Genomic DNA, 15,359 nt, shown 5'->3' with positions numbered 1-15,359 from the left:
CCGAAAAAACGTGTTGGGCTAGATGCAGTGCCTGTGAGAGAGAGAGCGTGGTGCTTGACAAGACATTGCCTGTTCCTGATCAGCAGTGGTCCATGCCACAACTTAAGGCCTGATAGGATTTGAGGACACTCGCTGCAGTAATCCTGCCTGCACACCTGCTCCTGCCTTTGCACAGCATCTCTTTCTTCCCACAAGTGAGCAGAGACTGTTACATGTTCAGTGCCCATTGCAACATTGAAGCTATTGAATCAGTTCATTTAGCAAAAAGAAGCACATTCAGTTGCATGGTCCCAAGTATACACTTACAGCAGGAAGGTTATAATCTCTAGTGAGAGGTCATACTCCCAGAGGACCAAACTACCACTTCAAGAATAATTTTTAACTGTACATAATTTCATTTTAAATTCCTAACATGCTAAACTAAAGTGCTCTGCAGAAATTTCAAACTGTTTTTCCTTCTAATTAACTTTCTTTCAAGAAATCTCCAACTTTGTTCCTCATTTTCTTATCACTGCTCTTTTGCTAGGTCAGGCAGACAGAGTGACTGGAACTGCCTGGCTGTGGTTTTGACATTGCATGCTGGGCTTGAAGAGACTGGTCTGTTTGAGAGCTGGAGCTGGGCTCTAACTGATTCATTTGATGATGTGAATTAGTTTCAGACACCTACAGGTTACACTCAACCTCTTATTGGACACAATTAGAATAGTGAAGGTGAGCTCTGGTACACACATCCACTGAGAGTGGGGAACACACTGACTGACTGACATGAGCAGTTTACAACATGTCCCAGGGACCTGATGAAAGGCTACACTGTCTGTCAGACATAGTTTTGGTGGAAGATGCAATGATTTTTGTCAAGGTTCGTCCCGAACAGCTCCATGATGCAGGAGTCTGTGCTCTACAGTCTGTTCTCTGAATGCACACCAACACAAACGCCTGGAGGACCATCAACTCAGTTAAAAAATGCTCTTTGGTCTTGTTGGTCTTCCAGAACAAGGAGTTGACTCAGACTGAGTGTCACAGACTGACACACTTCAAGGTCAGGACCACGTGCTGAGGGACGCACTAAAGGTTGGGGCAGCTTCCGCCAAGGCAGAGTGGGGAAAAAACACTATCTGAGGTCTTTCTGCCAAAAGTTAAATTGGGGTCTGTTTAGTTATGGGACCTTCCTGGTGCCTAAAATGCATGTATATATACTTCTACTTCAAGTAAGAGATGCCTTACGTTTGTTTGTTGGATAGAGTCAAACTCCATTGTTTGTTTGTTTCCTTCCTTGACAAGTTACCATACAGAACTGAAATGCATTTGTGAGTGTATATGTACATAAAGATCTCTTGTACATATAAAGTAGATGTGTGAAATTAAAACATAAATGGCTCTGGAGGTACTAACAGATGCAGAATGTCTTGTATCACAGGAGTCCTCCTCACTGTTCTGAATTTTCTCATCCTCCCTCCTCTTACAGCTGCTGTGGTTTATCCCCCTACCTCCTCCCTCTACCCTCTGTCCAAACATGGGGGGGGGGGGGGGGGGGGGGGGAGGTGGGTGGGGTTGGAGGAGCACCTAGTAACATATTAATGACCAAACACTGCCGTGCTTCAATGACAACACCCACATTTTTGGCTGAAGTCTTCTCGAGAATTTCTCAACTCAAGTTGCTCATGTGCTAGTGAGTTTGGACAAAATCCCTCAGAACCTCTGGCAATGGGTTGGTGTTGTTCTCCACTCCAGGAGTGAGTCAAGAAACACAGCGTGTCCCTTTATTTGGAGATTAAACTCCACTTCAACCGCGTGTCTAACGCCAAATCAGCTAGCCACTGTTTGGAGAGACTAAGACAAAACATGAGTCATTAAACCATCCAGACGAAGAACACTGGAAGCTGCAGTCAGCTGATTAACAACCATCAACAAAGGCCTCAAGCCCTTCACTACTTTCAATAAATGCAAGTTAAAACAACATTTCAGTTTCAAAAACAAAGTTGCTGAAAAAGCTCAGCAGGTCTGGCAGCATCTGTAAAGGCAAAAACAGAATTAGCGTTTTGGGTTTGGTGACACTTCCTCGGAACCCCTAACTGTCCAGAGGGCATTAAGAACCAGTCACTATGGTGTGGATCTGGAGTCACGCGTAGGCCAGACCAGGTAAGGATGGCGGTTTCCTTCCCTAAAAAGGACATTAATGAACCAGATGGGTTTTTCTGACAATTGACAATGGATTCATAGTCATCATGAGACTGCTAATTCCAGATTTTTATTGAATCCAAATTCCACCATTTGCCATGGTGGGGATTCAAACCCAGGTCCTCAGAGCAATGAATCTTCCTTCATGTTGATGGAAACTGTAATCTAGAGAAATGATTTATTTACAATAGACAGTCACCTCAAAAGGTCCGTGCAGTCACACGAAAATTGAGAGGGAACTTGGCAGGGGAGGGACGTGGGTGGGGGTGAAGTGCTTTGGGGGAAAAGAGGTCTTTTGAAGAGGGGGAGCTATGAGAGGTGAATTGGAGAATGGCAAAGGATTTTGGATTGGGGTGGGAGATGGGCTGGAGATTGGAAGACGTTTCCTTCGCAGTAAAAATTGCAGAATGACTACATTAGCCCATCAATTCTGCACCTGCCCTCTGAAGAGCATCCCACCCACTTTATCCCTGTAACCCTGCATTGGCCATGTGGCAGCAGGGTAGCAATGCAACATGTTGGCTCCTCAGCCCAGCATCCTGGAGCTCGTCTATTCAGCCGCTTTACTATTTTAGCCCTTTGTTTTTTTTAAAATGTTTCCATGTATTATTGTAACTTACCTTCTTTGAACAACTTTGGCTTAAGGTGTCTTGTGGCTCAGCATTAAGGTGGGCTCCCAATGGCCTGGAATCATGGTATTGGCCTAGTGGGATGGTCTCCCAGTGTGGCGGCCTTGTCCAGGAGGGTCAGCTTCGGCCTGGCGTGGAGGTCTTTTTTGGCAGCTTTCGGGTAACTTCAGCAGGCTGGTGCTAAGGTCTGGTCCTGGCGTAGAGGTCTCTTCTCAGCCTGGTATGGTGACCTTGGCCTGGTTTGCCAGTGTATCCCAAACCCGTTAATTCAACTGTGATGAACTTTACTTTTTTCCCCCTTATTTATGACTTCTGTTATTAATATAGGCACCACAGTACAGCAACTTCTAAAACTTGTCACTGATTTTTTTTGTTAAAATACCCGTGAGAATAAATTTCTATTCTAATCTAGCCTGCGCGTTCCTGGACTCTACAGGGAAATTTTAAGCATAGCCCATTGATCTAACCTGCACAGATTACACTGGAACACCCTGTTTGAAACCCACATAGACACAGGGAGAACATGCAAACGTCCACACAGACAGTCACCCAAGGTTGGAATCAAACTCAAGTTCCTGGAGCTGTAAGACAGCAGTGCTAACCACTAGGCCATTCTGCTGCCCACAAAGCACAATTATGGCAAATGGGGCTGGGAGCAGAGGGAGATGATGATGATGATGTAGTGGTAATGTTGCTGGGCTAGTAATCTCAGAGGCTGAAACTAATATTTTGGAGGTGTGGTTTCAAACCCCACAAGGGGTAGTAGGAACTGCCGATGCAGGAGAATCTGAGATAACGAGGTGCGGAGCTGGATCTTTTCTGAAGAAGGGTCCAGACCCGAAATGTCAGCCTTCCTGCTCCTCTGATGCTGCCTGGCCTGCTGTGTCCATCCGGTTCTACAACTCGTTAACTCAAATCCCACAAAAGTTGTCTTTTCCCTAGAATGTGGGATTTCAAGACCGGGGCATATTTTAAGGGTGAGAGGAGAGAGATTTATTTGCTCTACAGAGGGTGGTTCGCGTGTGGAATGAACTTCTTGAGGAATCAGTGGAGGCAGGTACAATTACAACATTTAAAAAACATTTGGATAGGTACATGAATAGGAAAGATGGCGGGGGGGGGGGGGGGGGCGGATGTGTGATATGGGCCAGCAGTGGGCAGGTAAGACTAGTTTAGTTTGCGATTATGTTTGGCATAGACTGGTTGGACCGAAGGGTCTGTTTCTGTGCTATATGACTCTACGATAGCAGCTAGTGAAATTTGAAAATCAATAAAAAAGAAACTGGAATAAGAAGGTAGCCTAAAATCACAACTTGTCATTAACCCAAAACTGGCTTGGTTCACTGATGTCTTTAGGGGAGGGAAATCTGTCATCCTCACCTATACGTGACTCCAGACCCACAGCAACGTGGCTAACTTACCTACCCTGTAGGCAACAAAGCCATTCTAGTGACACCCTCATCCCATAAACAATTTTTAAAATACTCACCATAAATGTTTCTGAGAGTCTCTGACAATGAATAAAAAAATCCCAGAAATTAGAAAAAAGGCACAAATGTTATTGAATGCTCCTGTGATTGTTCTCCTGGCTTTGCTCACGGCAGGGTCCCTGGGACTAATAGTGATTAGTGGACAGTTTGTAAACATGGATACGCTGCAGCCGAGATTCTAGCTTAAATGACAAAGCAAGCTTCAGCGTGTCCTCTCCCTGTTCCTAATGATTCCGCCTACGAAGACTTTCCTCACCTTAGCCCGCTTTCCTTTGTCCGTGTTCTGGAACCGGTTTCTTCCACTTTACTGACTCGCCACGAGGAGTAATCCCTTGGAATCGGATCTGAAAAGCGGTTTCAAGGGATCTAGTGTTCAAACAGCCAATGGAAGCGTGTGTCTGTGCTGCTCGCTCTCATTCACTCTTGCTTTATTCTCAGTAGCTGCTCTTGGCTGAATCAAATCTGATTTATGATTAACACTCATCAGTTCGGATTCTTGATTCTATTTAAAGCCAAAGAGCCCAGCCCAGCTTCTATTGGTCTAGTTACTGGCTGGCACCATCAAGTTCTATAAATGTCGGAGATAATTGTAGGACGAGGCATCTTCCTACACAAGCTCAGGGACCTGACCCAGTATCACTCGCTCTCCACGGTTTCGACAGCGGCTCATTTTGTTTTTTCTTTGAAATCAAATACCTCCCCGCCTGTCTCATTGCGAGATTTGCAGGACAGACTCCTACTTGTCGTGTACTGACCCCAACAACCTCTCAATCTCTCTCTCTGACCTCGTTCCTGTTGTGCCTGCGTTCTGTTAGGGAAAGAATGTCATTTACGGACTTCTGCTGCTATTTAAGAAATTACCTTTAATGTTGATATTTCGGGTTGTGCCCTCTTATTCCGCCTAAAGGTAGCTCTTGTTGCTTAAATCATTCTCGTACCCACTTTATTAAATTGTCAGGGATGGTGCTGTGGCGTTTTTTAATGACCAGGTTTTAACTAATCTGACTCCAAGCGCAGTATCCCACCCAAATAATCGCTCAGACCTAAATTAACACATTAACCAAGCGGAGGCTTGGGGACCGCTTTGCAGAACACCTCCGCTCAGTTCACAACAAACAACTGCACCTCCCAGTCGCAAACCATTTCCACTCCCCCTCCCATTCTCTTGATGACATGTCCATCATGGGCCTCCTGCACTGCCACAATGATGCCACCCGAAGGTTGCAGGAACAGCAACTCATATTCCGCCTGGGAACCCTGCAGCCATATGGTATCAATGTGGACTTCACCAGTTTCAAAATCTCCCCTTCCCCCACTGCATCCCTCAACCAGCCCAGTTCATCCCCTCCCCCCACTGCACCACACAACCAGCCCAGCTCTTCCCCTCTACCCACTGCATCCCAAAACCAGTCCAACCTGTCTCTGCCTCCCTAACCGGTTCTTCCTCTCACCCATCCCTTCCTCCCACCCCAAGCCGCACCCCCAGCTACCTACTAACCTCATCCCACCTCCTTGACCTGTCCGTCTTCCCTGGACTGACCTATCCCCTCCCTACCTCCCCACCTACACCCTCTCCACCTATCTTCTTTACTCTCCATCTTCGGTCCGCCTCCCCCTCTCTCCCTATTTATTCCAGTTCCCTCCCCCCATCCCCCTCTCTGATGAAGGGTCTAGGCCCGAAACGTCAGCTTTTGTGCTCCTGAGATGCTGCTTGGCCTGCTGTGTTCATCCAGCCTCACATTTTATTATCTTAACACATTGCAGCCCGTTTTCCAGTCCTTCAGATGCGTCTTGGGCTAACTCTCATCACAACAACACAGAATGTCTCCAATTAGATCCCAATTATAACCTGGATCCCTCCAGTTAGATCCCAAAAGAGCCCCGATCGCACCAAACAGACCCCGGCTGCAAAGCAAATCTGTCCAATCAGATCCTAACACAGCCTGGATTACACCAATCAGATTCCAACTACAACCCAAACCTGTCCAATCAGGTCCAAATGCGGCCTAGGAACGCTCCAATCAAAAACAAATGGAAATTGCTAGAGAAACTCAGCATTTTTGTTGTGGTTCACCTCAAGTTCACCTGGGCCATCTCCAACACATCCCTCACCTTCCTGGACCTCTCTGTCTCCATCTCAGGCAACGGCCTAGAAACTGATGTCCATTTCAAGCCCACCGACTCCCACAGCTACCTGGAAAATGCCTCCTCCCACCCACCCTGCTGCAAAAATTCCATCCCCTATTCCCAATTCCTTCGCCTCCGCCGCATCTGCTACCAGGATGAGGCATTCCACTCCTGTACATCCCAGATGTCCTCGTTCTTTAAGGACCGCTATATCCCTCCCGCATCGAGAACGCCCTCGACCATGTCTCCCGCATTTCCTGCAAGACATCCCTCACAACCCGCCCCCACCACAACCGCCCCAAGAGGATGCCCCTCATCCTCACGTACCACCCCCCCAGCCTCCGGATTCAACGCATCATCCTCCGACACTTCTGCCATCTGCAATCCGACCACACCACCAAAGACGTTTTTTCCATCCCCACCCTTGTCTGCCTTCTGGAGGGACCACTCTCTCCATGACTCCCTTGTCCACTCCACACTCCCCTCCAACCCCACACACCTGGCACTTTCCTTGGCAACCGCAGGAAGTGCTACACCTGCCCCCACACCTCCTCCCTCACTCCCATCCCAGGCCCCAAGAAGACATTCCACATCAAGCAGATGTTCACCTGCACATCTGCCAATGTGGTATACTGCATCCACTGTAACCGTTGTGGCCTCCTCTACATCGGGGAAACCAAGCAGAGGCTTGGAGACCGCTCTGCAGAACACCTACACTCGGTTCGCAATAAACAACTGCACCACCCAGTTGCGAACCATTTCAATTCCTCCTCCCATCCCTTACACAACATGTCCATCCTGGGCCTCCTGCAGTCCCACAACGATGCCACCCGAAAGTTGCAGGAACAGCAACTCATATTCCGCTTGGGAACCCTGCAGCCCAATGGTATCAATGTGGATTTCACCAGCTTCAAAATCTCCCCCCCACAACTGCATCCCAAAACCAGCCCAGCTCGTCCCCGCCGCCCTAACCTGTTCTTCGTCTCACCTATCCACTCCTCCCACCTCAAGCCCCAGCCCCATCTCCTACCTACTAACCTCATCCCGCCCCCTTGACCTGTCCGTCCTCCCCGGACTGACCTATCCCCTCCCTAACTCCCCACCTACACTCACCTCTACTGGCTCCATCCCCGCCCCTTTAACTTGTCTGTCTCCTCTCCACCTATCTTCTCCTCTATCCATCTTCAATCCGCTTCCCCCTCTCTCACTATTTATTTCAGAACCCTCTCCCCCTCCCCCTTTTCTGATGAAGGGTCTAGGCCCGAAACGTCAGCTTTCCTGCTCCTCTGATGCTGTGTTCATCCAGCTCTACACCTTATTATCTCAGACTCTCCAGCATCTGCAGTTCTTACTATCCCAGGTAAATTGGGGAATTCTGTGCATTGTTGCGTTGTTTAAAATCTTTAATTTTGTAATGACCGTGGGAATGGCGGGGCCTTGATTTCCAGCTCACTTCACAGTGAGGAGGTGGGGGATGGGGGCAATGCGGGGGGGGGGGGGGGTCGCGGCTGTCACAGTCTCAAAAACGGAAATTACTGGCAAAACTCAGCAGGCCTGGCAGCATCTGTGGAGAGAAAGCAGAGTTTACATTTCTTCTTCAGAACTGACTGTAGCTAAGGAAAATGCTGGTATATATGCGAAAGATGAGAATGGGCAAGGGGGAAGGAGTAAACAATAGGTGGAGATGGGGCCCGGAGAGAGAATAAAAAATATTTGGACAACCAAAGGACTGGGTAAAGGTCAGCATGAGAAAATCAAAAGCTGCTAATGGTGACTATTTAGTGACTGACAATGGGTTGTTTGTGGTGGCAGACCATGTGATACTAAGGCCCAGTGTGTGGCAGTGGGGAAAAGGACATGGGAGAACGTGCCTCAGGCCCCAAAATTGTTGAACTCAATATTAAGTCCAGAAGGCTGTAGGGTCCCCAAGTGGAAAATGAGGTGCTGTTCTTCCAGCTTGTGCTGACCTTCACTAGAACACTGCAGCAAGCCAGAGACAGAGATGTTGGCCAGGAAACAGGGTGGTGTATTAAAGTGGCAGGCAACAGGTAGCTCAGGGTCTTTTTGCGAGCAGAACGTAGATGTCCTGCAAAGTGGTCACTAGTCTACGCTTCACCTCCCCAAAGTACAGGAGAGTAGATTGAGTGAAGTGCATGTACATCGCTACTTCACCTGTGAAGGTGTGTTTGGGCCCCTGGATACTGAGGACGGAGGAAGTGAGCAGTCAAGGGTTACACTTTCTGCAGTGGTGCATGGGTAGAAGGAGTGGACCAGGATGACCTGGAAGGAATGGGCCCTGTGGAAGGCAGACAAGGGAGAGGAGGGGAATGTATGTCTGGAGGTGGCAGAAATGGCAGCTCATGATCCTCTGGATGTGGATGATGGTGGGATGGTAGGTAAGGACATGGGGTCCCTATTGCTGTTGTGGGAGGGATGAGAGGGGATGAGGGCAGAGGTGTGGGAGGTGGATCAGACCTGACCAAGTACCGAATCAGCAACGGTGCTGGGGAATCCTCAGGTGAGGAAGGGCGAAGTGGCTGTAGAGTAGCATGGTGGTTAATTTAATGGACTGGTAAACAAGGAATATGTGCAAAATATCCAGAGTCACGAGTTCAAATCACACTTCAGTATCTGGAGAAATTATTGGTCGGTGTGGACTTGTTGTGCCGAAGGGCCTGTTTCCACATGGTGGGTATTCTGTGATGTGTCATTTCAGAGCTCATCTTGTTGAGGAAGTTGGCACCCTTGGTCGGTGATAGAAGATCCGGGAGAATGGAAAAGAGTCTTTACAGAAAGCAATGTGTGAGGATGTATAGTCCAGATACTTTGGGTTCTGGCCGGTTTGAGGTGGATATCAGTGGCCAGGCTATTCCAGGAAATGGAAACAGAGATGTGAGGAAGGGAAGGCAGGAATCAGAGAAGGACCAGGTGAAGGTGAGGGCAGTGTGGAAATTGGCAGCAAATTTGACAAACTTTTCCAATTTCAACAAGAAAAGGAAGCAGCGCTGATGACGTCATTGATATACTGGAGAAAGAGTTGTGGGTGGACGCCAGAATGGGACTAGAACAAGGAATGTTCCACATATCCCACAAAGAGACTGGCATAACAGTGCCACCTGTGTGACCTGAAGAAAGTGGGAGGAGTTAAAAGAGACCCTGTTGAAAGTGAGAGATGAGCCTGGCATGGGGCGGGCGGTGGTGGGGGGGAAGGTGGTTGGTTCAGTCCTTTTCTTCAGGAAGAAGTGGAGATGCCTGAGATCATCCTAATGGGGAATGGACGTATCAAGGGATTGCACATCTATAGTGAAGAGCAGGCAGCTGAAGCCCATAAGCTAACACAAAATGTCAAAGAATTGTGGATGTTAAGTGGGAAGGAACTGGAGAAGGGGAGCAAAAATGGAGTCAAGGTAGGAAGAGATGAGTTGCATGGGCAGGAGCAGGCACAAAACAATGGGTGTGCCCAGGCAGTTTTATTTGTAGATTTTGGGAAGGAGGTAGGAGCAGGCTGTGTGGGTTTGGGAGACTATGAGTTTGGAGGCAGTGGTGGAGAAATCACCAGATGAAATAAGGTTAGTGACCGTTGTGGACACAATGATGTTCTATGGTGGGTCATGATCCGGGGGAGATAGAAGGAGGTATCTGAGAGCTGGTGCTCAGTCTCTGCAACATAGAAATCAGTCCGCCAGACAACAATAGCACCACCATTGTCCGATGGCATGGAGATAGATTAGAATGGGTGAGATGGAGTAAAGGAACTGGGGACACCACTAACAACCCATTGTCAGCCATCAATGGTGCCCATTAGCAGCTCTTGATTCTCTGATGCTGACCTTTACCCATTCCTTCGTCTGCCCAACTGTTTTCTTTCTCGCTGGGCTCCATCTCCATCTACTGTCTACTGCTTCCCCCACCATATCATCAGCATATGTGCCAACCTTTTCCGAGCTACAATCAATTCCAAAGAGTGATCACTGGACCTGAAACGCTAACTCTGCTTTCTGTCCACATATGCTGCCAGAGCTTCTGAGTTTTCAGAGCAATTTGTGTTTTTGTTTCTGATTTCCAGAATCCACAGTTCTTTAATATAATGAAGTGTAACAGTCACTCCAGTCAGATCCCACGAACAGTCCAGAATCCCCTCCAATCAATCCAAAGCTCCAGCCACACTCCCTCCAATCAGACTGCAGGAACTACTCAGAATCTGTCCAATCAAAAGCCAGTAACAGCACAGCAGCCCTCCAATCAGACGTGAGTAACAGTCCAAGAGCCGCGACAATCAGATATGAGTAACAGCGCTGGAAGTTCCCATGTGAGACTCCCAGATTTGCCATGATCCCAGACAGGATCTCCCTAAATGATTGTATCTTGAGTGAGAAGGGATGAACTGTCACCCCTTTATTGATTCAACCCCTCTTTAGGTTGATTTCATGAAGTTAGTTTATGAAGGAACACATCCCGCCTGAATCTTTTTTCCATCCAAATGTATTCATGTATTAAAAGAAGCCAAATTTACCAGGCTTTCTTGGTGAGTTCATCAGCTGCTATGTAAAACATGACACACTCACATCCAGATTAAAAATGTGAATTGAGTGAAAAAGTAACAATTAAAATGATACATGAATCAGTCTCTGGGTTCCATGAAGAGTAGACGACGGAATTTGTGGCTATTAAGTTAGTGATACCGGCCAACAGTGACGTTTGTAGTGAAGCAGTTCAGTTCAAGATTCTTGGTTTCACAGTTAGCTGTCAGACTTTCGTCCTGTGTTCCTCTCAATTGTGACTTTCCCAGTTTTCTGGCGTTCAGCACTCAGAATGAGAGAAAGCCTTACTTTACCTGCAGCATAGGGCATCATAATGTTGAACATTTCTGAAAAGGTCAATGGGTAGTGGTCAATTTAGACTGTACTGGATTCACCATTAACTTTAAAGTGTATCAGAGTAAACAATAAACTGAGGGCTCCCTCTGTATCGTGGAGTATCATTTCATAGAATGCCCACAGTGTGGAAACAGACCATTCAGTCTGTCAAGTCTATGCTGACCCTCCAAACAGCATCCCACCCACACCCATCCCTAGAACAACTCTCCATCTCCCATGGTTAATCCACCCTATCTACACATCCCTGAACACTATGGGCAATTTAGCATGGACAATCCACCTAGCCTGCACATCTTTGGACTGTGGGAGGAAACCAGAGCACCCAGAGAAAACCTGCACAGACACGGGGAGAATGTGCAAACTCCACACAGACAGTTGCTCGTGGTGGGAATTAAGCCCTGGTCCCTGGTCCTGTGAGGGAGCAGTGCTAACCACTGAGCCACCTAAAACAACCAGAAAGAAGGTTTGGATCATTATGCATCACCAACAACAGATTTCCAATGCTTGTTTACTTATTTTGGAGCGGTTTCCCTATCCCAGATTGACCTTCCTGAAGAAGGACAGCCCCCATAATGGTGTCATCACATCAGTGGTCAATTTAAGGCCTGGTTAAAATTTGCAGCTGCAAATGGCGGCTCACTTCTTAAGATAGCCTTGAACCTCTCGGAAGTTGCCTGGGATTTTTCCATCAAAATTGCTTTTTCTCTGTAGTGGTTAAGTCAACAGCATAGCTATTGTGCTGGAGTCTGAACAAGCTTGTAGCAGAATCCACGCATTGCCATTTTGCTGTGGGAACAGGAAACTGTGCTGCTGTATCCATGTTTGAAGCCCTGGGAAGTGAGTTGTCCTCGACCCACTGTTTGTCCTGGAGGGTCACTTGGGCCTTACTCTTTGGGAGGTCAACTTACTGTATAATCTGGAAGAGGACTTCCAAGTTGCTAGAAATGCATTTTCCACGTGTCACTAGGAGCTCATATAGCTGCACTGTGCATTGCGTTACAGCTGCCATTGTCTAAATAAACAAACTTTGAAAGGTGGCTGGGGTATTCAGAACCCAAATGCCGTGTCTCCACATCGGTATATCCTGCCTGGAGTCATAAAGGTGAAGATATCATTCATACAGGCAGTAAGAGAACCTGCCAGGCCAGTACCCCTGGAGTAAATCTATCTTGGTAACACAAGCTATACTATCTATCCTCTGTTGTAATCTTCCAGCTGGGATTTCTTTTTTTATTCATTCATGGTATGAAAGTGTCACTGGCTAGGCCAGCATTTATTGCCCATCCCTAATTGCTCAACTAAATAGCCGTGGGTCAGTAGTCACATGTAGACCAGACCAGACAGTTTCCTTCCCTGAAAGTGAACTAGATGGGTTTTTCTGACAATTGACAATGAATTCACGGCCATCATTAAACTCCAAACTTTTTTAAAAATTTCGCCATCCGCCAAAGTAGACTTTGAACCCAGGTCCCCAGGAAGGTCAATCTGGGATAGGGAAACCGCTCCAAAATAAGTAAACTAGCATTGGAAATCTGTTGTTGGCGATGCATAACAGTCCAAACCTTCTTTCTGGTTGTTTTAGGTGGCTCAGTGGTTAGCACTGCTCCCTCACAGGACCATGGACCAGGTCTCTGGATCAATAGTCTAGCGATCATATCACTGGGCCATCACCATTCCCATTGACCCAGCAGGTAGGGTTGACCATGGTCACTGCATTAACCCTTTGGTAGTTACCTTGTATATAAAACCTTCAGCTTCAAAGCTCCAGGTACTGCTGCTAGACTCCATCAATTGGTTCTCCGGAATGCTGTTCATCTCCTCCTGGACCTGGGCAGATTTTCTGGGCTTAGCCAATAGGGATTATGAGAGAAACCTCTCCCAAGTCCATATCCTGTCAGGCAAGGATGGTGTGGCCTGGCTTGTCTCTCCTTAAGCCCTTGAATACAGGGAGATGCCTTTGTCAGTGTGCTCACTTTATTGCACCCATGTGGGTGAACAAGGAGTCTATATTTGTCAGTATTTCTGTATTGGGTAACCATGGAGTAGAGAGTTCAGCGTGGGCCTCACCCACGTCCTGCTCTAATTCAATCCTGCTGATTCCCTCAGCCTCTCAGTTGGGACACAATGCTGCCTGTTGTCACCTTCTGGACTGAGGCATTGTTTTATTATATCGACAGGTCACATCCTTTGCTTTTTGCCCTGGCCTGTGTTCTCAGTCAGAGAGTTCCCTGAGCTTCTTCATTATGCCGTATAGACCACTGAACTGGGTCTTTAAGGGTTCAGAGAGGAGGACCTGATTTTGAGAGGACCATTAACACATGGTCACCTGGTGTATTTTCTCAAAGCTCTCTGGGAGATTTGCAAATGTTCTCAGGCCACTTCACAGGCTCAAGTGCATCATTCCCAGTGCAGTCTCACCTGGAGACTTCTTCCTTCTATTCTGAAAAGCTCTCTTTGATTACTTTGGGAGGCCCTAACACTCGGTGCCTGTAAACTAATCCACAGGGAGTAAACTTAGCGGGCATTTGGAGAGTCACTGGCACCCGACTAACGAAAACCTGATCCTGGATCCTAGTCATCAGGGTGCTGATGGCAGTGTGGCCTGCTCACTGATTTTAGGGTTTGCTGGTATCCTTCTAGCACCCACTGTTGCCACACTGAAGACTTCCACTGCATCATGACCAGACTACCTGTGACTTCCTGGAAGATTTTGAACATCGAGTTTGAGCCTGGATCTGACAGGATCTCTAGGGATATACCATACTTGGTGAAGCATTGAGTATTGGCAGTATTGGCAAATATGGTTCTGAGAGGAATTGTCTCTGGGAAGTGGGTAGTCACACCCGTGATGATAAAGATATTCCTGGGAGCCCCCTCTTTGTTTTAGGCAGGAGTGCCACACTGACCCATTGCTCACTCGTTCCCCTAAAGCCAGCTCAGGAATCCTAGCTCCACATTCTATTGCAGGTCAAGGCTGTCGCACATTGTGGTGGGTTCTGTACAACCTTTCCTCCGTCCCTGTGAAGCTGACAGCAGGATAATGCTGGCTGATCCCGAACATATCCCAGCTATTCCTAGCCATCAGAACCCTGTGAGCTCCCTGCAATATTTACCCACGGCTGGTACTGTCTCCCTGCAGCTCCTAGACGCCGAAGGGTTTCTCAGATACTGCTCCCCTGGGGAGGGTCATTAACTTTGATCCTACAGATCATGGCCAAGGAGCAGATTGACGCCATTTCCAGGGGACACCTCCCACAGTCACAGCTCCCAACACAAGGTCACATTCCACATGCACCCAGGAAAGGGGGGTGGGAGTGAGGGGCCTGTTCCCTCCTTCAAATCCCTTTCCCCACCACCTTGGCACTTAATGCATTTTCCCATGAGAAGCTCATACCTTTTCCCCAAAGTTAGAGTTCTGAAACAGACTCGGAATGTCAACTCTGTTTCTCCATCTTCGCAGACGCTGCTGAGATTCTCCAGCATTCACTGTGTTTGTTTCTGATCACCAGCATCTGCAGTATTTTGCTTTAATCATTTTGTATTCAGTTCCAGGGTCTCTCACCATTCCCTGCCAACCTACCCTTCCTACAGGTAGAACAATTCGCGCAAGATCTAAGGATTTGATGTTACATGGATTCTCATCTGTAGCCAGGCCATAGCATGGTCTGTTAGGCTCTCTGATCAGTTCCAATTCTCTGCAAAGGAGTTTACATGGCCCGATAAGTTGTAATGGTTTCTCCTGAAGCCTCTAGCAGTTGCCCTGGACGACCCATTTCTCAGCAGTAAAAACCAATAGACTTCTTGGCTTCATTTTCCATCTCAGTATCCCCCGTTGTGTCCTGAGGTGAGCTCCCAACATTTCTCTCTCTCCCGTGGGTACTGTATTTTCTGTCAATCTCCCCTCCTCCATCCTTTCTAGTTTGTTAGGAGCAAAGAGGAAGGGTCTTTTCAGGTACAGGGGCTTGTGAATTAGCTCACAGAAGTCAGTCTTTGCGGCTGCCTGCCTGGTTTCTGTAACGCTTTATTTCTCCAGGTGTGTCCTTATTTGCACTCAATGA

General features: G+C 47.6%; 1 protein-coding gene across 2 annotated transcripts in view; it reads right to left on the bottom strand.

The window, feature by feature from the left end:
* The window catches only part of pltp (phospholipid transfer protein), a 56,270-nt gene extending 51,275 nt beyond the window's left edge, over positions 1-4,995 (bottom strand). The window contains exon 1 of one of the 2 annotated variants that reach the window (XM_048550433.2): positions 4,554-4,995. Coding sequence is in view for 1 of the 2 variants with exons in the window: in XM_048550431.2 (XP_048406388.1) it covers positions 4,297-4,299 (3 nt within the window). In the remaining variant the exon portion in view is untranslated. The other variant, XM_048550431.2, reaches the window with a different exon arrangement.
* Between the last annotated feature and the right edge of the window lie 10,364 nt (positions 4,996-15,359).

The sequence above is a fragment of the Stegostoma tigrinum genome, chromosome 19 (assembly GCF_030684315.1).
Source record: "Stegostoma tigrinum isolate sSteTig4 chromosome 19, sSteTig4.hap1, whole genome shotgun sequence".
Taxonomy (NCBI): Eukaryota; Metazoa; Chordata; class Chondrichthyes; order Orectolobiformes; family Stegostomatidae; genus Stegostoma; species Stegostoma tigrinum.
The sequence above is the reverse complement of the archived record's forward strand: the minus strand, read 5'-3'. Positions and strand labels throughout refer to the sequence as shown.